Source organism: Mus caroli, unplaced genomic scaffold (assembly GCF_978045245.1).
Source record: "Mus caroli unplaced genomic scaffold, Mus_caroli_1 scaffold_14, whole genome shotgun sequence".
Classification (NCBI taxonomy): domain Eukaryota; kingdom Metazoa; phylum Chordata; class Mammalia; order Rodentia; family Muridae; genus Mus; species Mus caroli.
In genome coordinates, this window is record NW_028227269.1 from 96,933,239 (window position 1) to 96,957,554 (window position 24,316).

Genomic DNA, 24,316 nt, shown 5'->3' on the forward strand with positions numbered 1-24,316 from the left:
TCTGCACTAAACCCATCTGGTCCTGGGCTTTTTTTAGTTGGGAGACTATTAATGATTGCTTCTATTTCTTTGGGGGATATAGGGCTGTTTAGATCATTAACCTGATCTTGATTCAGCTTTGGTACCTGGTATCTGTCTAGGAACTTGTCCATTTCATCCAGGTTCTCCAGTTTTGTTGAGTATAGCCTTTGGTAGAAGGATCTGATGGTGTTTTGGATGTCTTCAGGATCTGTTGTTATGTCTCCTTTTTCATTTCTGATTTTGTTAATTAGGATGCTTTCCCTGTGCCCTCTAGTGAGTCTGGCTAAGGGTTTATCTATCTTGTTGATTTTCTCAAAGAACCAGCTCCTTGATTGGTTGATTCTTTGAATAGTTTTTCTTGTTTCCACTTGGTTGATTTCACCCCTGAGTTTGATTATTTCCTGCCGTCTACTCCTCTTGGGTGAATTTGCTTCCTTTTGTTCTAGTGCTTTTAGGTGTGTTGTCAAGCTGCTAATGTGTGCTCTCTCTAGTTTCCTTTTGGAGGCACTCAGAGCTATGAGTTTTCCTCTTAAAAATGCTTTCATTGCGTCCCATAAGTTTGGGTATGTTGTGGCTTCATTTTCATTGAACTCTAAAAAGTCCTTAATTTCTTTCTTTATTCCTTCCTTGACCAAGGTATCATTGAGAAGAGTGTTGTTCAGTTTCCACGTGAAGGTTGGCTTTCTATTATTTATTTTGTTATTGAAGATCAGCCTTAGTCCATGGTGATCTGATAGGATGCATGGGACAATTTCAATATTTTTATATCTGTTGAGGCCTGTTTTGTGACCAATTATGTGGTCAATTTTGGAGAAGGTACCATGAGGTGCTGAGAAGAAGGTATATCCTTTTGTTTTAGGATAGAATGTTCTGTAGATATCTGCCAGATCCATTTGATTCATAATTTCTGTTAGTTTCACTGTGTCCCTGTTTAGTTTCTGTTTCCATGATCTGTCCATTGGTGAAAGTGGTGTGTTGAAGTCTCCCACTATTATTGTATGAGGTGCAATGTGTGCTTTGAGCTTTACTAAAGTTTCTTTAATGAATGTGGCTGCCTTTGTATTTGGAGCATAGATATTCAGGATTGATAGTTCCTCTTGGAGGATTTTACCTTTGATGAGTATGAAGTGTCCCTCCCTGTCTTTTTTAATGACTTTGGGTTGGAAGTCAATCTTATCAGATATTAGAATGGCTACTCCAGCTTGTTTCTTCATGCCATTTGCTTGGAGAATTGTTTTCCAGCCTTTCATTCTGAGGTAGTGTCTATCCTTTTCTCTGAGATGAGTTTCCTGTAAGCAGCAAAATGTTGGGTCTTGTTTGTGTAGCCAGTTTGTTAGTCTATGTCTTTTTATCGGGGAGTTGAGTCCATTGATATTAAGAGATATTAAGGAAAAGTAATTGTTGTTTCCTGTTATTTTTGATGTTAAAGTTGGCATTTTGTTCTTGTGGCTGTCTTCTTTTAGGTTTGTTGAGGGATTACCTTCTTGTTGTTTCTAGGGCGTGGTTCCTGTCCTTGTATTGGTTTTTTTCTGTTATTATCCTTTGAAGGGCTGGATTCGTGGAGAGATAATGTGTGAATTTGGTTTTGTCGTGGAATACTTTGGTTTCTCCATCTATGTTAATTGAGAGTTTGGCTGGGTATAGTAGCCTGGGCTGGAATTTGTGTTCTTTTAGTGTCTGTATAACATCCGTCCAGGATCTTCTGGCTTTCATAGTCTCTGGTGAAAAGTCTGGTGTAATTCTGATAGGCTTGCCTTTATATGTTACTTGGCCTTTTTCTCTTACTGCTTTTAGTATTCTATCTTTATTTAGAGCATTTGTTGCTCTGATTATTATGTGTCGGGAGGTATTTCTTTTCTGGTCCAGTCTATTTGGAGTTCTGTAGGCTTCTTGTATGTTCATGGGCATCTCTTTCTTTAGATTTGGGAAGTTTTCTTCTATAATTTTGTTGAAGATGTTTGCTGGTCCTTTGAGTTGAAAATCTTCATTCTCATCCACTCCTATTATCCGTAGGTTTGGTCTTCTCATTATGTCCTGTATTTCTTGGATGTTTTGAGTTAGGATCTTTTTGCATTTTACATTTTCCTTGATTGTTGTGCCGATGTTCTCTATGGAATCTTCTGCACCTGAGATTCTCTCTTCCATCTCTTGTATTCTGTTGCTGATGCTCGTATCTATGGTTCCAGATTTCTTTCCTAGGGTTTCTATCTCCAGTGTTGCCTCATTTTGGGTTTTCTTTATTGTGTCTACTTCCCTTTTTAGGTCTAGTATGGTTTTGTTCATTTCCATCATCTGTTTGGATGTGTTTTCCTGTTTTTCTGTAAGGACTTCTACCTGTTTGATTATGTTATCATGTTTTTCTTTAAGGATTTGTAACTCTTTAGCAGTGTTCTCCTGCAATTCTTTAAGGGATTTTTGTGCTTCCTCTTTATTGTCCTCTGCCTTTTTATCAGTGTTCTCCTGCATTTCTTTAAGTGTGTTATTAAAGTCCTTCTTGAAGTCCTCTATCATCATCAGGAGGTATGCTTTTAAATCCGTGTCTAGCTTTTCCGGTGTGTTGGGGTGCCCTGGACTGGGCGAAGTGGGGGTGCTGGGTTCTGATGATGGTGAGTGGTCTTGGTTCCTGTTAGTAAGATTATTACGTTTACCTTTCGCCATCTGGTAATCTCTGGGGTTAGTTGTTATCGTTGTCACTATTTAAAGATTGGAGCAGAAGCTGTGTTCCACTCACCAGCAGTCTCTAAATCCTGCGGCGGGGATCGTGGGTAGCTGATGGTACCCCGGTGCTGGTCCCGCCGGAAGAGGCCTGTGGTCCTACTCAGGCCGTTTTTCTGCTTCCCTAACTAATGTAGTCTCTGGTCCCCCGTGCAATTGGATTGGAGCAGAAGCTGTGTTCCACTCTCCAGAAGTCTTAAGATCCTGTGGTGGGTGTTGTGGGTAGCTGGTGAGTGTCAGCTGACCCTGCGCCCCAGCTGCCCAGGTGCTTTTCTGACCGGAAGAGGGTTGTGGCCCTATGTAGGCCGGATTTCTCTCTCCCCAACCAGAGCAGTCTCAGGTCCCGCGTGATTGGACTGGAGCAGAAGCTGTGTTCCACTCACCAGCAGTCCCAAAATCCTGCGGCGGGGGTCTTGAGTAGCTGGCGGGTGTCAGGCAACCCTGCGCTCCCGCTACCCTGGCGCTGATCCGGCCGGGTGAGGCCTGTGGCCCTACTCAGGCCGGTTTCTGCTTCCCTAACTAATGCAGTCTCAGGTCCTGCGCAATTGGATTGTAGCAGAAGCTGTGTTCCACTCACCAGCAGTCCCAAAATCCTGCGGCGGGGGTCGTGGGTAGCTGGCGGGTGTCAGGCAACCCTGCGCTCCCGCTACCCTGGCGCTGATCCGGCCGGGTGAGGCCTGTGGCCCTACTCAGGCCGGTTTCTGCTTCCCTAACTAATGCAGTCTCAGGTCCCGCGCAATTGGATTGGAGCAGAAGCTGTGTTCCACTCACCAGCAGTCCCAAAATCCTGCGGCGGGGGTCGTGGGTAGCTGGCGGGTGTCAGGCAACCCTGCGCTCCCGCTACCCCGGCGCTGATCCAGCCGGATGAGGCCTGTGGTCCTACTCAGGCCGGTTTCTGCTTCCCTGACTAATGCAGTCTCAGGTCCCGCGCAATTGGATTGGAGCAGAAGCTGTGCTCCACTCACCAGAAGTCTTAAGATCCTGTGGCGGGTGTTGTGGGTAGCTGGCGAGTGTCAGCAGACCCTGCGCCCCAGCTGCCCAGCTCTTTTATTGTTGAGAATAGTTTGCGCTATCCTGGGATTTTTGTTATTGTAGATGAGTTTGGAAATTGCTCTTTCTAACTGGGTGAAGAATTGAGTTGGAATTTTGATGGGGATTGCATTGAATCTGTAGATTCTTTCTTCAGAGACTTGAAGTCCTTGTCATACAGATCTTTCACTTCTTTAGTTAGAGTCACACCAAGATATTTTATATTATTTGTGTCTATTGTGAAAGGTGTTGTTTCCCTACTTTCTTTCTCAGCCTGTTTATCCTTTGAGTAGAGAAGGCCACTGATTTGTTTGAGTTAATTTTATATCCAGCCACTTTGCTGAAGTTGTTTATCAGGTTTAGAGTTCTCTGGTAGAATTTCTGGGGTCACATAAGTATACTATCATATCATCTGCAAATAGTGATATTTTGACTTCTTCCTTCCCAATTTGTATCCCTCTGACCTCCTTTTATTGTCTAATTGCTCTGGCTAGGACTTCGAGTACTATATTGAACAGGTAGGGAAAGTTTGGACAGCCTGTCTAGTCCCTGATTTTAGTGGGATTGCTTCAAGTTTCTCTGCATTTAGTTTGATGTTGGCTACTGGTTTGCTGTATATTGCTTTTATTATGTTTAGGTATGAGACTTGAATTCCTGATCTTTCCAAGACTTTTATGGTGAAGGGGTGTTGGATTTTGTCAAATGCTTTCTCAGTATCTAATCTAATGAAATGATCATGTGGGTTTTTTCTTTGAGTTTGTTTATACAGTAGATTACGTTGATGGATTTCCGTATATTGAACCATCCTAGCATCCCTGGGATGAAGCCTATGTGATCATGATGGATCATTGTTTTGATGTGTTCTTGGATTTGGTTTGCGAGAATTTTATTGAGGATTTTTGCATCGATATTCATAAGGGAAATTGGTCTGAAGTTCTCTTACTTTGTTGGGTCTTTATGTGGTTTAGGTATCAGAGTAATTGTGGCTTCATAGAACGAATTGGGTAGTGTTCCTTCTGTTTCTATTTTTGGGATAATTTGAAGAGTATTGTAATTAGGTCTTCTCTGAAGGTCTGATAGAACTCTGCACTAAAGCCATCTGGTCCTGGGCTTTTTTTTTGGTTGGGAGACTATTAATGACTGCTTCTATTTCTTTAGAGGTTATGGGACTGTTTAGATTGTTTATCAGATCCTGATTTAACTTTGGTACCTGATATCTGTCTAGAAAATTGTCTATTTCTTCAGATTTTCCAGTTTTGTTGAATTTAGGCGTTTGTAGTAGGATCTGATGATTTTTTGGATTTCCTCAGATTCTGTTGTTATGTCTCCCTTTTCATTTCTGATTTTGTTGATTTGGATACTGTCTCTGTGCCCTATGTTTACTTTGGCTAATGGTTTATCTATCTTGCTGATTTTCTCAAAGAACCAGCTCTTGGTTTGGTTGATTCTCTGTATACTTCTTTCTGTTTCTACTTGGTTGATTTCAGCCCTGAGTTTGATTATTTCCTGCCTTCTACTCCTCTTGGGTCTATTTGCTTCTTGTTGTCCTAGAGCTTTCAGTTGTGCTATCAAGCTGCTAGTGTATGCTCTCTCCAGTTTCTTTTTGGCAGCACTCAGAGCTATGAGTTTTCCTCTTCGCACTGCTTTCATTGTGACCCATAAGTTTGGGTATGTTGTGGCTTCATTTTCATTAAATTCTAAATAGTTTTTAATTTTTTTCTTTATTTCTTCCTTGACCAAAGTTATCATTGAGTAGAGTGTTGTTCAGCTTCCACGTGTATGTGGGTTTCCTATTATTTTTGTTGTTATTGAAGATCAGCTTTAGTCTGTGATGATATGATAGGATATGTGGGATTATTTCAATATTCTTGTATCTGTTGAGGCCTGTTTTGTGACCAATCATGTGATCAGTTTTGGAGAAGGTACCATGAGGTGCTGAGAAGAAGGTATATTCTTTTGTTTTAGTATAAAATATTCTATAGATATCTGTTAAATCCATTTGTTTCATAACTTCTGTTAGTTTCACTGTGTCTCTGTTTAGTTTCTGTTTCCAGGATCTGTCCATTGATGACAGTAGGGTGTTGAAGTCCCCCACTATTATTGTGTGAGGTGCAATATGTGCTTTGAGCTTTACTGAAGTTTCTTTAATGAATGTGGCTGCCCTTGCATTTGGAGCATAGATATTCAGAATTGAGAGTTCCTCTTGTTAGATTTTACCTTTGATGAGTATGAAGTGTCCCTACTCATCTTTTTTGATAACTTTAGGTTGAAAGTCGATTTTATTCGATATTAGAATGGCTACTCCAGCTTGTTTCTTGGGACCATTTACTTGGAAAATTGTTTTCCAGCTTTTTACTCTGAGGTAGTATCTGTTTTTGTCCCTGAGGTGGGTTTCCTAAATGCAGCAAAATGTTGGGTCCTGTTTATGTATCCAGTCTGTTAGTCTATGTCTTTTTATTGGGGAATTGAGTCCATTGATATTAAGAGATATTAAGGGAAAGTGATTGTTGCTTCCTGATATTTTTGTGGTTAGAGGTGGAATTAGGTTTATGTGGCTATCTTCTTTTTGATTTGTTAAAAGAAGATTATTTTCTTGACATTTCTAAGGTGTAATATCCCTTCTTGTGTTGGAGTTTTCCATTTATTATCCTTTGAAGGGGTTGGATTTGTGGAAAGATATTGTGTAAATTTGGTTTTTGTCATGGAATAATTTGGTTTCTCCATCTATGGTAATTGAGAGTTTTTCTAGGTATAGTAGCCTGGGCTGGCACTTGTGTTCTCTTAGGGTTTGTATAACATCTGTCCAGGCTCTTCTGGCTTTCATAGTCTCTGGTGAGAAGTCTGGTGTAATTCTGATAGGTCTGCCTTTATATGTTACTTGACCTTTTCCCCTTACTGCTTTTAATATCTTTTCTTTGTTTAGTACATTTGTTGTTCTGATTATTCTGTGTCTGGAGGAATTTCTTTTCTGGTACAATCCATTTGGAGTTCTGTAGGCTTCTTGTATGTTCATGGATATCTCTTTCTTTAGGTTAGGGAAGTTTTCTTCTATAATTTTGTTGAAGATATTTACTGGCCCTTTAAGTTGGGAATCTTCACTCTCTTCTATACCTATTATCCTTAGGTTTGGTCTTCTCATTGTGTCTTGGATTTCCTGGATGTTTTGGGTTAGGAGCTTTTTGCATTTTGCATTTTCTTTGACTGTTGTGTTAATGTTTTCTATGGTATCTTCTGCACTCGAGAGTCTCTCTTCTATCTCTTGTATTCTGTTGGTGATGCTTGCATCTATGATCCCTGGTCTCTTTCCTAGGTTTTCTAACTCTAGGGTTGTCGCCTACTGTGATTTCTTTATTGTTTTTATTTTCATTTTTAGATCCTAGATAGTTTTGTTCAATTCCTTCACTTGTTTGGTTGGGTTTTCCTGTAATTCTTTAAGGGATTTTTGTGTTTTCTCATTAAGGGCTTCTAGCTGTTTACCTGTGTTCTCCTGTATTTCTTTAAGGAAGTTATTTATGTCCTTCTCAAAGTCCTCTATCAGTACCATGAGATGTGATTTTAAATCCGAATCTTGCTTTTTCGGTGTGTTGGGGTATCCAGGACTTGCTGTTGTGGGAGAACTGGGTTCTGATGATGCCACGTAGCCTTGGTTTCTGTTGGTAAAGTTCTTGCGCTTGCCTTTCATCATCTGGATATCTCTGGTGTTAGTTGGTTTTTGCTATCTGGTTTGAGCTTGTCCCTCCTGTGGGCCTGTAAGCCTGTGTCAACATTCCTGGGAGACCAGCTCTCCATTGGCATGACCAGTGCACAATGGCTGCGGAACTGCCCCAGCTCCTGGGTGCAGATGGAGGCTGGAAGGACCATGTTCCAGCTGTTCCACCACTCCTGCAGCCTCATATACTCCCTTCTTAGATATCCAAAATGTGGCCCCAAAGGCTCTGAATAGTTCAGAAGAAAATAAAACTGATTTACCAGCTTAGAAACTTACTCGAGTACTGATATATATATATTTTTTTTTGCCCCAGGCCAAAGGTCAATTATATTATATATTATAAAGGAGATACTGCAAGTAAAAGCGTTCTTACTACTGGGCAAGCCCCTTGGTCTTGAGGCCACAGTGACATTGGTATCACACTTGTGAGTTGAGATTTTATTTGTGCTAGGTTTTATGATGAAGACTCTTTGTGTTCATTTCAGTCACCTTTTATAGACTACAGATGACTTCCCAAACATAAGTCATAGGAAGTAAACATTTTTCTAGTGCTTAGAATAACCTTGTAAAGTAGGTAACAAAAATAACAGACTTGGTTCAGAGAATTTTATTGTGTTATCTCGTTTATCCTCAATTTCTGCAGGGGTTGGTGATGTTTCCCACATCTTACAGGTCCAGGACTCTGAAATGTGTCAAAAAGATACAAGGCTAGCTAGCCCATTGGGCTGCCAGGAAACTTTCCAAAAACTCCTTCTGAGCTTTTCCCAGTATATTTTCTTATGTTCCTTCTCTCTGCCTGAAAGATAGTAAGTAGCTGGTGTAGGATTTTAACACATTTGTGTGGTTGGGTTCAAATGTTCAAATTCTTATTTAGCCAACTAATAAAACCTGTTTGACCTGGAAAGGAAACAGGAGGAAAAATTCCCCCCGTTATTTGGTGAAGATAACATTTTGAAAAACTACTGGGAAAAGAAGCAGTGCTTTTATTATGGTTAAGAAGGAGTGGTAGTTATTTTTCCTGGAAAAATGAGAAAACAAATTAAGCGTTTTGTTTACAGCTACATCTTTTCAGCTAAATAAGATAAATGGGTCTTTAATGTGGTCTCTTGTATTGATCCCAACATTATGCCTTACATCTGTCCTCTTGGAAGATTTAGACATTTTTTATAGGTTTTGTTTGTTTGTTTGTTTCATTGGTTGGTTTTGTGTGTGTGTGGGTGACTGTGTGGCTTGGATAATGAGGATACATAAAGCAGACACGGGATCCCACAGGGGAATACTGCTGTTGGCACTGCAGAGGGATTAGCGTGCTTAAGAGCATCATGGAAAGAGATCTTACTGGGTCTAGCTGTTTTTTTTTTTTTTTTTTTTTTGGTTTTTCGAGACAGGGTTTCTCTGTTTAGCCCTGGCTGTCCTGGCACTCACTTGTAGACCAGGCTGGCCTCGAACTAAGAAATCCGCCTGCCTCTGCCTCCCGAGTGCTGGGATTAAAGGCGTGCGCCACCACGCCCGGCTTGGGTCTAGCTGGTTTTATCACCCTGCTTCTTGTGAGTTTGTGGCAAGATTCGTAATGTGGTATGTGCTTTTTAATACCAAGAAGGGCTGTCCTTAATATTTATTTATTGATATGACAGGAGTTACATTCAGTTTGAGGGTTTTTATGGCTATGATAAAAACACTGTGACAAACAACAACGACAACAACAACTACAACAAAACTGGAGTTGAATGGGTTTATTAGGCTCACATTTATAGTCCATGAGGGGAAGCCAAGGCAGGAACTGAGCAGAGGCCATGGAGAAGTGCTGCTCATTGGCTTGCTCCTCCTTGTGGCTCTGTTAGCCTGCTTTCTGATACACCCTAGAACCACCCGCCCAAAGTTAGCAATGCCCGCAGTGATGTGTGTCCTCCACATCAATCATTTAATTATAATAATAATAATAATAATAATAATAATAATAATAATAATGAGCTACAGGCTTGCCCACAAGCCACACTCTCAGTTTTGGTTCCTTCTTCTTAAAGGACTCCTGGGCTACCAAAGTGATTTTAGTGTGAGTGAGTTTCTTTGGAGCAGTGTTGGACTGATGCACAGTGAGACAAAGGAATACAAATGTTTCTTCTGTGTGTCACATAAGCTCATTCTGGCTCCTGCCTGACTCTCTCCTCAAACACAAGCTAGAACCCTTGTTTTTAAAAATAGTAGCTTGATCATCCTAGAACTCACTCTGTAGACCAGGCTGGCCTCGAACTCACAGAGTTCTCTGCTTCTGCTTCCCAGGTGCTAGGATTAAAAAGGCTTGCACCACTACCACCTGGGACTTGTGAGTTCTTTTCCCAGACTCAGTGTGATTAACAATCAGAGACAGATAGAAGGCGGGGGTCCTTGAGCTTGGAGGATATTGAGGTTGAATCTGTTAAGAGTAAAGGCAGAGAAACAATGGGATCATTTATTATACTTAATTTCCTTTTGAAAAACTATTAGGAATGAAAAATACAGAAACATTGTTCCCCCCACCCCCACTTTTTTTTTTTTTTTAAATTGTGACTAAAAAAGTGGCGAGAAACAATTGGATGTAAACGGAGGAGACACAAAGCCACCCTCCACAGAGCCCTGTGACCTAGAGGGAGGACTGGCTTCCCTGGCTCATGCTGATTATCCTGATTAGTTGCTCAATCTGATTACTATTCTTTGCGGTCCATATGTCAGATTAATGGCTTTCAAAACAGTGCTCAGTGCGTAGCTCACATTTCCTACAACATAGGGCTTCTAAAGAAGACACCGTGTCTTCATGAACTGGGTGGGGTTCTGAAGGGGGTTATATTTTGGTGTGTTATTAGAAGGAGGAAAGAGGGTTTTCTAATTCACTGTCTCCTCTCCTGCCCCGATGTTACAGAGAGGAAGGTGAACGGTTTGAAGGTGGAGATCAGGCTCAGATACCACTGGCTCAGATAGTGAGCGAGTTGCCCTTAATGGGAGTGTGAGTGGTTGCTTCAGACAAGGATTTGATGATACCCCCCCCCCCAAATATGTCTTTCTATCCAATTACCTAATTTGTTTCCTCTTTGGGGCCATGGAGACTTAGCATGACTTCATCCTTTGCTTCTGTCTGCACACTGTCAGGCACTTCGTTGCATGGATTTCTGTTCCACCAAATCACACAGATTGTATTGCTTGGTGGCTGCTTCGTGTTGACCTCCTAACCTTTTGAAACCCACCCATCTTGGTCCTCCCACAGGCTTCTCCTTCCTGCAACTACTAAATTCCAAATAACAGTGCTGCGGTTTTAGATCTAGGGAGGCTCATTAGCCCGAGTAAATGTTGGTGATAATTAGGAAGTTGTGTTTAGAAGTATCTGGAGAATCAGTCCCCTGAAGTAATAGCAGCAGCTTAAGAGAACTTATCCCTATGGGAGGAAGGAAAGAGGCTGTGTTAGAAACTCTTCTCGTTGCTGTGACCAAAATGCCTGACAAGCAATTTTAAAGGAGGAAGTGTTTATCTGGGCTTACAGTTGCAGGGAACACAGTCCACCGAGGTCAGGAGAGCAAGGCAGCTGGAGAAGGAGGCTAACCGATCACATTGCTTCTTAAGTGAGAAAGCAGAAAGTCCTGATGCCCACTGACTGTCAGCTAGCCTTCTTCCTTGTGTGCAGTCTGGGATCCCAGCCCACGGAGCCAACCATATTTAGGATGGAACTTGTCCACCTCAATTTATCTAATTCAGAAAATTGCTCATGGACGTGTCCAGAGAATGTGTCTCCAAGGTGATCCTGTCACGTTGATCACCAGTTTAAACGATCACAGAGGCAAACTGTGATGGAGTTGGAGTTGACTCTGAAGAGCACTGCTGGGTCTAGACAGTGGCTCTCCATGTCTGAGTCCTCCCATGTGCTCTGAAGGGAGGCACAGAAGAAGAGAGTATGAATTTGATCCTTTAGGGCCTGGAGCCAGCACTGAATCCTAAAAGGGACCCGGAGGTCAATTGGCACTTGTGTGCTAAGCTTATCCTTTGGTGACCTTATATCTCACAGAGCTCCAAAGAGGGCAAGGTCTTATGATTAGCCCCCAAACTACCCCCAAAGCAGCATTATCACTTTTCTCTGAGCCGGTATGAAAGGCTGCATGACCTGTTTGCTCAGGAGTCTGCTGCACACGAGTCATTTCTTTAGGAGCAAGGCCAGGGCTTTTGACTCTAGAGCAAGGTCTGGTATTTTCTACCCATCTCTGTGGCTGCCCAGAGAAATAATTCAGTAGACTAAGTGAGTCTAATGTGTGGTTCCCTCTCTAGAGGAATTAATTTTATAAACACAAAAATGTAATTTAGAGAGACTCCAAGTCAAAGCTTACAGTGTTTTTTTTTTTCCTTTTTAAATTAAAGTGTTGCCCTAACTTTAAATTAAAATATTTAATTAAAATTAAAGGTTCTTTTCCTTCATGGCTATGCTCTTGCCAGGCCTCCAGATGAGCATGCCCATCTTGCTGCATCCTCTATTTTCCTCCCTTGCTGTAGTCTCACACGCTCGGCATAGTGTGCACTCTTGGCTCAGGGTGTCCAGGTTCAGATGCTGCCCCCACAGAATTAGTGACTATGGTATTTACTTAGTGAAAATGGTAATATACCTCTATGCCCATATACCCATAAATGGTTTATACCCATATAGCCACTGATATGTAGCTAATAACCAAAAATATTAGCTCTTGTTTCTACTTAGCTAATATCGCACCAAATACACAGAAAGAAGTCTTCAGTAAAATACTTATTTGGAAATAAGCGAGGGGAATGGCAGTGGGGAGCACATGTGACATTGAAACTGTGGGATGGGGTAAAAGGCAAAATGAGGAATATTACATAAGTTATTTTGAAACAGTAATCCTTGGCTACAGGATTAATAACAAGGGCATTCAAGGATCTGTAAGAAACGTGCTATCAGTCCATGGTTGAGTAGAGAGTTTCAGGGATAGAAATAGAGATAGAAGCTTTCTGTGTGAGATTTCAGTGGCGGTTGTCTGAGGGTGTAGTTCCAGCAGTCTTTTCGACTGTTCTCATAATGAGGTATATGAGATTCCCCCACCCCACCTGATTTCCATCACACCTCGACACAAGCAGCTTCATTTTGATTCTGACCACTTTTGTCCTAGAGATATTTGCATGTGAGATTCCATCATGGCGTACTTTTGTGAAAGGATTGTGGATAATCTAGAAAGCACTTGTGAGGACTGTGTCCAGGAAAATGGGTGGTGGGATGATCGTTGAATCAGTGCCATTCACAAGTTCCAGAGCAACCTCCCCTTCCTCAGACTCCCTTCTTATACCCATGTCTCCTGCATGACCCTCTCCCCTCCACCTGAGGCCACAAGTATAGCATCTAACATAGTACATTGTGATTTATTTAGTTTTGTAGATCTTCCCTGGAGAGTGTTTGTAGCATCTTGTCGGGTGCCAAGCCTGCCAGGAACAGGCTGTGGAATGAACATGTTCTCCGACTCACACTGTTTTAGGCCTCACCTCTGTTTTTAATCCACATTTGCCAGCCACCCATGAAATCCAGCCCCTGTTCTCTGTCACCCTTCTCTCTAGGCCTCTCATTTTCTTCTCTGACCTTTTGATTGTATTCCTATCTGCTCATCACCTGCACAGTCACACATACATTCCCAGGGGTTGGAGGAATAAGACGGAGAGATTGAAAGACTCCAAAACTCCCAAAGGGAGGCACCCACTCAAGCCTCGGGTCAGCCGCGCACCCAAGAAGACACTGAGACCGGTACTTAAGATGTATAGAGAGCAAGATTTAATACAGCAACGACAAGAAAGCAGACAGAAAGCACATATACCAGATATCTGGGGTCGGATCTCATGCAGCCTGCAAGGTGCAGAGGAGATTCGGCAATTAGCCCAAACTTTTCACAGGCTTTTATAGGAAATAGCCAAGGGAAAAGTACAAGTTTTACGTCACCAAGGTGTTCTGCCAAGGGGCTTTACATAACCAAGGGGTCGTGTCCTATATTTTGGCAATGTACTTGATCTATTGGAACATTACCAGGAGGCCCCTATCTCAAAAATGTTCTTGGCATAGTCTTCAGTTGGGAGGGGTAGGACTAGGTTTTTTCCAGGAGACCCCTTATCTAAAAAATGTTCCTGGAGCAGTTTCCAATTGGGAGGGGGTACCTTGGGGTAAAAAGTTCAGGAGTGCTCCGGGAACTATCTCTGGATGGGAGGGGTAAGAGAACTCTGAGCTGAAGAGTTCATGGAGAGTTCAGGTGTCCAGTAATTAACTCTTTCATTCCCCCCTTCTTTTAGGGACAAGCTCTAATCTTAGAGCTGGGTACCGACTTCCTGAAGGACCCGATATTGTTGCCTTAATACCATAACTTGCACTGTATTTATTCTTTCTCTGACAAAAGCCACTAACTTATTAAGAATGCAGGGGCCGAGAGTGAGCAAAAGCATAAGTATAATTAAGGGTCCTGCTATGGAGGAGAGGAGAGTGGTAAGCCAAGGGGACTTATTAAACCAGCTTTCGAACCATCCTTGTTGGCTTTCTCTCTCTCTCTTTTACGCATATCTAGGCGTTCTCTAAGTCTGGCCATAGAGTCTTTGATTACTCCTGAATGATCAACATAAAAACAACATTCTTCTTTTAGGGCAGCACAAAGTCCTCCTTCTTTAAGGAATAATAAGTCTAATCCCCTCCTATTTTGCAGCACTACTTCAGACAGGGAAGTTAAAGATTCTTCTAATTTAGTTATAGACTGTTCTATAGTTCTAATATCAATGTCCATAGCTGTACGTAATTCTTCATAGTATTGGGGGGTCTGAATTAAGGCAGCGGTCCCTGTACCTACTCCTGCTGCTACTCCCAATCCCAAAAGTACTGCCAGGGTTAAGGTAATGGGCTCTCTTCTCCAACGGACCCGATGATCAAACATCTAAAAAGGAGCTATCATCATGATACAGGAGTCTAGGAATAAGCTGAACTAAAATGCAGAAGTCTTTGGAACTATTAAAAACAGATAGAGATACACAAGGAGTGAGACCGGTATTGCAAGCCCATACTGTGTCTATGGGAGGCACCAGATACTGACCACTTTTGCTAGGCTGGATGTTCTGGGTCTGATTACAAAGGTGCCGTTTATCCTGAGGTGTCTGGCCTAAACAGAGTCCACTTCCTGAAACTGCTTCCAGAGTCAGCTTTCTGTTTTCTCCTCAAAGGCATTGAGAATGATCTGAAGTAGTATTATAAGTCCTGATCTGAGCAATTTTTTTATAATAAGGGGGCCTAGAGTCATAGCATAACCAACATGATTGAGTCATATTAGGATTAGTCCTATTCAACACTAAAAAAGCTCCTTGAACTAGACTGACCAGACGGCTTTTTGTATCTAGGGGCGGTGGGGAAACTAAGGTCGATAGGGAAGGTCTCACTGTTCTGGGCTGTGGAGTTGGTGGAGCTGGTACAGCCGGGACTTGTGGGGGAGCTGGTACTATTGGGGGACCCTGTTCTGTCACAGTCAGCCTGATTGTAAAAATGAACCCAGGGTCTCTCGGTGGACTGGATACACGCCAACCCCACTTATTTCCTTTAAGCCAACTTAAACGATTTTGTTTTCCTTTTTCAGTGAATTTTATAAGTAGGGGGTTGCAGTATTTACCTTTGCATGGTCCTGGGGGGCTGTTTTCAGTAGCACACCCATAAGCTCCTATGGCGGCCTCATCTGGATGGAGGTCGCCATAGTTTGGATATTTATGGGGATCTCTTTCTCCTTGATATGGCTTATCATAACCACTACCTCGTTTTACCGTGATTAGATCCCAGTCAGAGGAAGGCTTCCAGTAGGCATCCCCTGTCGTTTCACATGTCCATTTGCCACAGAAGTAATCTGATGCCCCCCCACATTTTTGTTGAAGCTCTTTGTTTTGACCCTGACCAGGGCAAACATAAAACTGTGCAGCTCTAAGATTAGCTCGGTAGAACTGCCCTGAACACCCATACATGTTCCCTATTCCACCTGGAACACACCGCTGTTCAGGGGGTGGGTTACTAAGATCAGTATGGTCAGGGAGGTCCCAATTGGGAGATCCTGCTACTAACTTACAAATGTCAGGTGTGAGATCAGGCCACCAAGTCCAAGGGGGATGTGCTGCAGTGATTGCCCATACAATGTTTCCCTCCCCATTAAGCACTTCCCATGACTGTTGAATCGGGGCAAGAGGGTTGTCGTTCCCTAGGCTTAGGGTGGCCCCCACGACACAAACGAAGTTTAAGAGGATTGTCAGTAGTTGCCACCGTCCAGTTGTCTTCATGGTTGCCTCTACCCTGGCTAGGAGCCTTCTTGACGTGGGAGGCATGGAGTTGTTAACAGTATCAGATATGGTCCTTTCCACCGAGGCTCAAGAGTGCCGGTGCGATGTCATCTGACAAGGACCGAACTGCTGTAGTCTCAGGTGCATGAGCTTCTTTGATCTGGTCCCAGATCTGTGTTCTGACAACCTCCAAGGCCTTTAAATGGGTAAACAGAGCAGAGGGTGAGAAAGAGTCAACACAGGGATCCAATATCCTGCTAGACTCAGTCAAAGAAGTAAAACGTCCAGGTGTGTTTCGGACTCTGAGAAGCACAAAGGGAAGGAGGGTCACCCAGTCTTTACCGCCAGTCTCAATAACTAATTTAGTTAGGGTCTGGGCATGACGCAGGTGCACGTAGATCAGATCTCTGGCTGGAACTGGTGAGATGTCCTTGGGATATCCAGCTCGTTCACTGTAACCAGTTGTGACCAGACTTTTTTCTGTATCACCTGCAAGCCCTTTTAACTTAGCATACAGAGCATTATTAACAACATAGGTTTAAACACATCATTTGAGACTATGATGGGCATAGGAGTTTCATAAAGGATCTTAAACAGAGTAAAACTGAATCAAGAGATAGGACATAGGGAAGGAACACCAAGTCCATGCCAGTCTCCACGATTAATTTTGTCAAGGTCCGTCTTAGAGTTTTAAACTAATTTTTATCTATCCTGAGCTCTGAGGTCTATACACACAATGTAATTTTTATTTGACCTCTAAATGCTTGGCCACACCCTGACTTACCTGGGCAACTATTGCTTTTGGCACTCTGAACCTTGGAAAAAAATTTTCTTTAATAGTCTTCTTGATGACTATGTGAGCAGTATCATTTATCCATATTGAGAACGTCTTTTTCTGCAGATGTCAACAGCTTTCTTTGTCTGCATATTGTTCCATACAGTGGCAAAAGCATACCCGCTGTCAGTGTCATTTATAAAGCTTGTATCAAAACCACAAGTTCAGCTTTTTGGGCTGAAGTCTCTTTAGGGAGGCTGCTGGCCTAGATCACCTGCTTTTTGTCCACTGCTGCACTGCTGTCCCCGCCTTCCGCTTACCTTTAACCATGAGGCTACTGCCATCCGTGTAGGGTAAAAGGCTTAGTCAGATCTGGCAAAGCCAGAGCGGGGGCTGCAAGCAAGACTGCCTTTATGCTGTCAAAGGCTTTTTGGTGTTCCTCAGTCCAGGTGAATGGGACTTTTTCTTTAGTCCAGAGTCTGTAAAAGCCCACCGTTCCCAGAAACTCACGTACTTGGCGCGGGGTGGTGGGGGTTGGGATCAGCATCACAGTCTTTTTTCTGGCCTCGGTGAGCCACCGCTTTTCGTCGTCTCGGCACCTCGGTACGACATAACTGAGCTTTCTTAGCCGATACCCGATATCCCAACTCACCCAGTTCATTCAGGAGCTTCTAGGAGGGCCAGAATTTTTTCTTTGTCTTTGATGTCTCTGCCTTCAGCCAACCGCAGGGCTTGGGTTAGCGCCAGGAGTTCAACCTTCTGAGCCAAAGTTCCTTCTGCCAGAATGTCAGAGTGATGAGTAGGTCTTATTCTGTCAACAAAAAGCTCTAATAATGTGTCCATCAGCCAGGGAAACAATTGAATCATGTGTCTCTGACCAGAAGCCACTATGTGCAGACAAGCAGGCCATCCCTCAGTCACCAGGTCTAATTTTTCAAGTGCCACTGGTCTTTTAGGGTCCCAATTTCTGAGTAAGAACCTCTTTAGCAATATTTTTGTTCTCAGTCACATTTAGGAGTCCCAAAGTTGGGGACAACATTAGGGCAGTCTCAATAGCATCTAAGGCCATCCAAGGTTGTTCTTTATTTCTTATACGAGGGGCTGTTTATCTTTTTAATTCAGCAAAACCTGGAATCCACAGTCTGCAAAGGCCTGCAGTGTCCAGGAACCTTTTAAACTTGCTTTGCATTGGTTAGTGGAGGAATATGAAAACACAGTCTCTTTTAAGGACTCAGCTTCTGTGTTAGCACCCCTTCTGCTATCTCTTTACTTTCAGCCACAAACAGGTGAAGGGTTTTGTCTTGAGGGGGGGCTCTTCTTTTTGTTAGGACAGTCTCTCACCCAGTGTTCTTCTTTTTCAACAGCAAACACTCTGATCTTTAGCCAAAAGCTTTCTTTTTTTGTTGCCAGGTACTAAGTTTTCTTGCTTCCCTAACTCTTGTGACCAGCATTTTATTTCTCTTATCTTCTTTTAAAAATTTTCTGACTCCTTATTTCTTACAGATCATCTCTAAGTGCTAGTATTATTAGCAAGTATCACTGTGCTAAGTTCTAATCTTTGTCATTTATCTCTCTTTGCTCCTGTTTCTTAACTGCAATGGATCTAATTATTACATCTATATTCTGTCACTTAACTTTTGTAACTTTTCATAACCTAGGTCAGATCGATGGGACATTTTCTAGTCCCACAGACATGAGACCCTCAACAGAGCCTGGCAGTCAGGTGCTCCTTACCTTGTATGTCTCCCTCACCGGAGCTTAGAACAAACTCACACAGCTCAGGGCAGTGCCTGAGAAGAGAAAACACATGGGGCAGAGAAGGGAGTGCAGTTTTCACATCAGACCACTGATATTTCAAAATGAACACAATTTTTTCTGTTTACAAGAGACAGGATACAGGGGGCAGGAGAATGAGCCTTTCTCCCACCCAAGAGGCAGGCAAAGGCTGAAAACAAACCCTTTGATGCGAAGAGCCCAGAGCGGAGTCTCCGCTGCGCGCCGGAATGCGGTGTAAACTCCTGGGAGTGGCAAACAAACGCTGGCAGGCAGGCAGAGGCAGCAATTTAACTATTTAACTACCTGATAGACGCCCTGTGCTCTCTGCACTGTCTTTGGGAAGGGAGCACGCAGTCAGGCAGGCACAAGGGAGTGCGGGTAGACTCTGGGGGGGCCAAAGGAGGGACGGCGGCTGTAGTCGGCCCCTCCCCAGCTGTGGCAGGCTTCACGGCCACTCCGGGACCGGCAGGCGGCCGCACTCACCACCAGCATAACTGCGCCGCCAAAGCCGGCTTTGCATCTAGATTCTCTTTTGAACAGCCTGGGGCTCCCCAGCCGAGTGCGGACCGTGCGCTGCCCCTGTCGGCCGGTGGCAGCCGGTCTTGCCCCACGATGGCCCCGCAGCAAGGCCGGCCTGATGGTTCTTTTTCTCCTTTTTTTTTTTTTTTTTTCCTTTTTAAAACCATTGCTGACTAATTCTGTCCTGACGTCAGTCCAAGTCTACAGTCGACAAAGGGTTAACACACACATACACACACACAGTCTGTCATGTGGCCACAAACAAGCACACTCGTCCACGCCTGGACTTACACAACCAGCCAAACACTATTTTCTGACGGGGTCGGATTTCACATTGACTCCTTTTCCTGATAGGGGTGGGATTCCACATCCACTCCCGCTCTGGCAGAGAGAACACTCTCTCTCTCTTTTACTCTGCCAGGCAACAGCCAGGTCTTTTTGACTGTTCTGTACCCTGGGCACTCCTTCCAGGGTCTCCCTTGGAACATCTTTTTGGGGTGCAGATTGTGAGGCCATAGACAGTCGTCCTCTCACAGCCACTGCCAGAATAAACCCACAATCTCAGAATACACAAATGCAGCAGTTCCACACCTACACACCCAGCAGATTGTCCCATTTCTAGAATAATAGCAGACACGACAAAAGCAGACACAAGACTTGAGACACTACAGGCAACTTACAGAATCAGATGGCCTCTCCAAGGCCGACAGATTGAGACCTTCCTGGTCTCCAGTGGGGTCCACCAAGCGTCCTTGGTCCTCCCCTATCTCACCTGGGACGTCTCCCAGGGGCAGATCGGACGGTGGGCACCTGAGCACGTCTACTCTTACCCACTTCGCATTCCCTCCCGGAGTGCGATCTCTGGTGCTCTTACTGAGCACAGAGCGTCACGCAAAACCAGAACAGCGATCGCTCATACAGAATGGCCTTCCTGGCCTCTCAGAAATTAACAGAACACAGACACCAGACCAAAGCAGAACAGTAAATCTTACTTCTGAGTGGGTCCAGGACTTCTGGGTAGACGCGCTGATTCCCGGCCAATGCACCAAATGAAAGACTCCAAAACTCCCAAAGGGAGGCACCCACTCAAGCCTCGGGTCAGCCGCGCACCCAAGAAGACACTGAGACCGGTACTTAAGATGTATAGAGAGCAAGATTTAATACAGCAACGACAAGAAAGCAGACAGAAAGCACATATACCAGATATCTGGGGTCGGATCTCATGCAGCCTGCAAGGTGCAGAGGAGATTCGGCAATTAGCCCAAACTTTTCACAGGCTTTTATAGGAAATAGCCAAGGGAAAAGTACAAGTTTTACGTCACCAAGGTGTTCTGCCAAGGGGCTTTACATAACCAAGGGGTCGTGTCCTATATTTTGGCAATGTACTTGATCTATTGGAACATTACCAGGAGGCCCCTATCTCAAAAATGTTCTTGGCATAGTCTTCAGTTGGGAGGGGTAGGACTAGGTTTTTTCCAGGAGACCCCTTATCTAAAAAATGTTCCTGGAGCAGTTTCCAATTGGGAGGGGGTACCTTGGGGTAAAAAGTTCAGGAGTGCTCCGGGAACTATCTCTGGATGGGAGGGGTAAGAGAACTCTGAGCTGAAGAGTTCATGGAGAGTTCAGGTGTCCAGTAATTAACTCTTTCAAGATCACAAAGTCCTTTGTCAGTGAGCAGAGCCCCATGAGGCTTGAATTGGTGGCTCCTGTTTGGGCCACTGGAGGAATCTAACTACTGTTGGGAGAATAACAATTATGCAGCCTTGGCACTGTGTTTTGGCTTCTTTTTCCGTTAGCTGCTTGCTTCTCCTTGTCAAACACTGTCTGGCCAGGCGGCGGTGGCGCACGCCTTTAATCCCAGCACTTGGGAGGCGGAGGCAGGCAGATTTCTGAGTTCAAGGCCAGCCTGGTCTACAGAGTGAGTTCCAGGTCAGCCACGGCTACACAGAGAAACCCTGCCTCGAAAAACAAAAACCAGAAAAAACCAAAACAAACAAACAAACAACAACAACAAAAACACTGTCTGCACTTGCCAGTTGTTGGTCTTTCCCACTCAGCGCTGTATGGATCCTGCCCTGTAGCTATTATGAACTTGCTTTAGTTTTTTACTTCTTGAAGTTCTAGTCAGGAACCCGGGTGCTGGTGCATAGCTGGATGAACATCTCGCCTCTCATCTGAGCCTTAGTTACTCCTCAGCCTGCCTTGTCATCTCTAGAGCTTAGGAAAATTTAAATCCCCAGTAAGCTGGCAAGAAAGTGCTCTTGGGTCACTGAAACTTTTGTAGGACTGTGTTGGTCACTTCGTTCTCATTGCCGGTACCAAGTACTAACCAGGAGCAACTAAGCGGGACAATGGTTTATTTTGGTCCATGGTTCAGAGGAAGGCAGTCCACCATGGCAGAGAAGATGTGATGGCAGGGTTATTTAATCTGTGGCACTAAAGAATCAGAGAAAGGAGAATGTCAGGGCTCAGCTGGCTCTCTCCTTTGCCTCTGTATTTAGTCTTGGACCCCATCCCAAATGGCTTGTTGGCAAATGCCTTACACACTCACTCAGCCATCTCATGGGCTTTGTAGTGACTTCTTTAAACAAGTTATTGAGAGACCTTTTTTTTTGATATTCTGAATAAGATTAAGGAGAATTTTCTGACAACAGAAAGTAGCATTTTTCTGTGTATATTATGTTTTATGAACCTCTGAGGGCACTTCTGGAAGATTACAGCTACTCCCTGCAGGTCTGGGGACATGGCTAGAGTACTCCCCATGCAAGCATGAAGACCTGCATTCGAATCCTCATGCAGTAAAGGCTTGCTGAGGCAGTATATGTGGGTAACCCCAGCACTAGGTCGTGGGCAGAGACAGGGCTTGTTAACCAGCCACGCTAGCTGACTTGCAAACTCTAGGTTGAGTGAGAGACCTTGTCTCGAAAAGTCGATGAAGAGCCATTAAGGAAGATATTCAGAGTTGACCTTTCTCCTCCTGCCATGTGCACTGGCAAAATGAGCCACACCCATGCATATGCTACACATGTGCACACATACATTTACTATTTGGATTTTTATTGAATAATACTCATTAAGACTTTTGTCTTCAGAAATTGCATGTCTTAAAAATGTTTACAACTTTCTTAACGCTCTCCAGGAACCAGCTCCCGATTTGCCAGTGTCTCAGGTAAAAAGTTAGCTGCAAACTATGGCTTAGAGAGTAGCTTAGTTGCTGTCGCTTATTTGCTACTGAAGACTGAAAAATGTGCTGCATATCCGCTCATAGTATTAGAAACTTAGCTGCATCTACCAGCTGTTCTGTTCTTTATTGTGTAAATAAACTTTCATATCCCTAAAGCTTTTATCTACATGACCAGCCTTGTAGAACTAGTGTGAACTGCTTACTGAGGCTTGGGGCTTCAGTAACGGTTGCCAAGATTGGCTAGGATGGGGAGAAGAAGAAACAGCATATCATAGCAGTATCAGACTTTAGAGGGAGCTGGGCTGTCAGCAGAGCCACAAGTACCTGCAAAACTGTGCTGGACAGCAGCAGTGTTTGACTACATTGGTCCCACATTGCTCGCTTTCTAACTGACTTGGGCTCCATCAGGGAAGACAAAGCTGTCTCAGTGAAGAAGGAAGGAAGGAAGGAAGGAAGGAAGAGTGGACAGATTGCCGTAACTAGTTGGTTAGCAATGACACAGAGAGTGGCCAACTAGGTAAGAAACAAGAGACTGAGTCAGACGGAAGCCCTGGAACAGAGGAGATTTGGTTTAGGAACTAGCTGTAGAGGATAATAACTAACCAGAGAAGTTTTTAGTCCAGAAGGTTCCTATTGAGTCTGGAGAAAGATGAGGTACAGACAGTAGCAAGTCAGAAAGCTTAGATATTGCTATGCACATTTGCCCTGCTAAATGAGATACAGTGCTAGCAGTAGTATGTAAATGAGTCCTAATAGTCCAGCCATGAAGACATTGTGGAGTAATCTATTGATGAGATTAATACCCTTGTGATGTGGTCATCTCTCAGTAGTGCCACTAGCTGGAGAGAAGACTTCTTCTATACACAAACATTTGGAGATAGCTCATAACCAAACTCTAAAAAGGCCTCACAATAACAACATAATATATTGTGCCTAGAATTTCATTTTACAGGCAGACTGTCAAGTGACACTATCAGTTTTTGATAGTTTTGTGATAACCAAAACTATATCAGAAAGATTATTCTCTTGGTTGACTTACTATATTAATCAAAAACTATTTCTCACATGCCTTCACCTGTTGGCCTTGCATTACTTATTCTTATTACATTAAGAAGAGAATAGTACAGACACATTTTTTTCCCAGCTAGTTGAGTGAAATTGGGTTCACCTTATAAAAGGTTGAACACATAAGTCAGCACTTTCTTGATGTCAGCTGACAGGCCTGTGCCTGGAGAACAGTGCTTTAGAGATTTATCTCAGCAGAGGAATAGACTAGGTGGCCCCTGGTAGGTTGGCTGTGCTCCAGTGGATGGACTCGTGCAGCATGGACGAGGAAAAGAGAAGAGAACATAAAGTCAGGAGGGGAGGGTCTGAGAGAAAGTGACTATGGCCAACATGAGTCATTTGAAGTTGTCTAAGAATCGCAGGGAAATAAACCAGCATGGTGACCTCTCACTTAGATGGGGAGAAACTGGTTATAGAATTTGTAATACAGATATAGTCATGGATATAAGCAACTTTAAAAAAAAAAGCTGGACATAGCATATAAAATAAATTTGTAGTTTTATTCAGATTTAAGGGAAAATTAGAGATTACTGTGTGTGTGCTTGATCATGCTTCCTTTTTTTTTTTTAATATACAGAGGATTTTAGGACTATAAAACATATTCGGCTTATTTCCCAAAAAAAATTTTTTTTTTTAAGCCAAAGCCCCATCTGCTGTTTTCATTAAAATCTCAAGAACTGTTCACATTGCTAGGAGTGATTTTTTTGAACATACTCTGCTGTATAATCAAGCAGTGTTATGCGATTTTTCAAGGTCACTTTTTTGTTAGGACATAAAAAAAATCAGGAAGATTGATTTTTCTAAAAATTTAAATCCAATAATGGTTTGAGTTTGTGTTCTAGTTTGGTATCTGATGCTGAGATAAACACCATAACCAAAATGAACTTGGGGAGGACGGGGCTTATTTCATCTTACACTTTAAATTCACAGTTCATCATTGATGGGAACCAAGGCAGGAACTCAGGACAGGAACCTGCAGGCAGGATCTGGAGCAGAGGCCATGGAGGGATGCTACTCACTGGCTTGTTCTCTATGGTTTGCTCAATTGCTTTTTATACAGCCCAGGACCACCTGCCCAGGGAAGGCACTGCATATAGGGTGCTAGGTGCCCATATTAATTATTAATCAAGAAAATGCCTCCCCAGACATGCCCATAGGCCGATAATAATCACAGTTCACCCTTTATCAGCTTAAGAAGAGAATAAACACAAGCATATCAATG

At 43.4% G+C, this 24,316-nt stretch overlaps 1 protein-coding gene across 2 annotated transcripts in view; it reads left to right on the forward strand.

Moving 5' to 3' along the window:
* Nucleotides 1–24,316, forward strand: part of Ttc8 (tetratricopeptide repeat domain 8) — a 75,586-nt gene that overhangs the window by 7,272 nt on the left and 43,998 nt on the right. The window contains exon 2 of one of the 2 annotated variants that reach the window (XM_029484921.2): nucleotides 21,985–22,014. The exons of the other annotated variant lie outside the window; for it this stretch is intronic. Coding sequence (XP_029340781.1) covers nucleotides 21,985–22,014 — 30 coding nt within the window. The remainder of the gene's footprint in view (nucleotides 1–21,984; nucleotides 22,015–24,316) is intronic. 2 annotated transcript variants of the gene reach the window in all.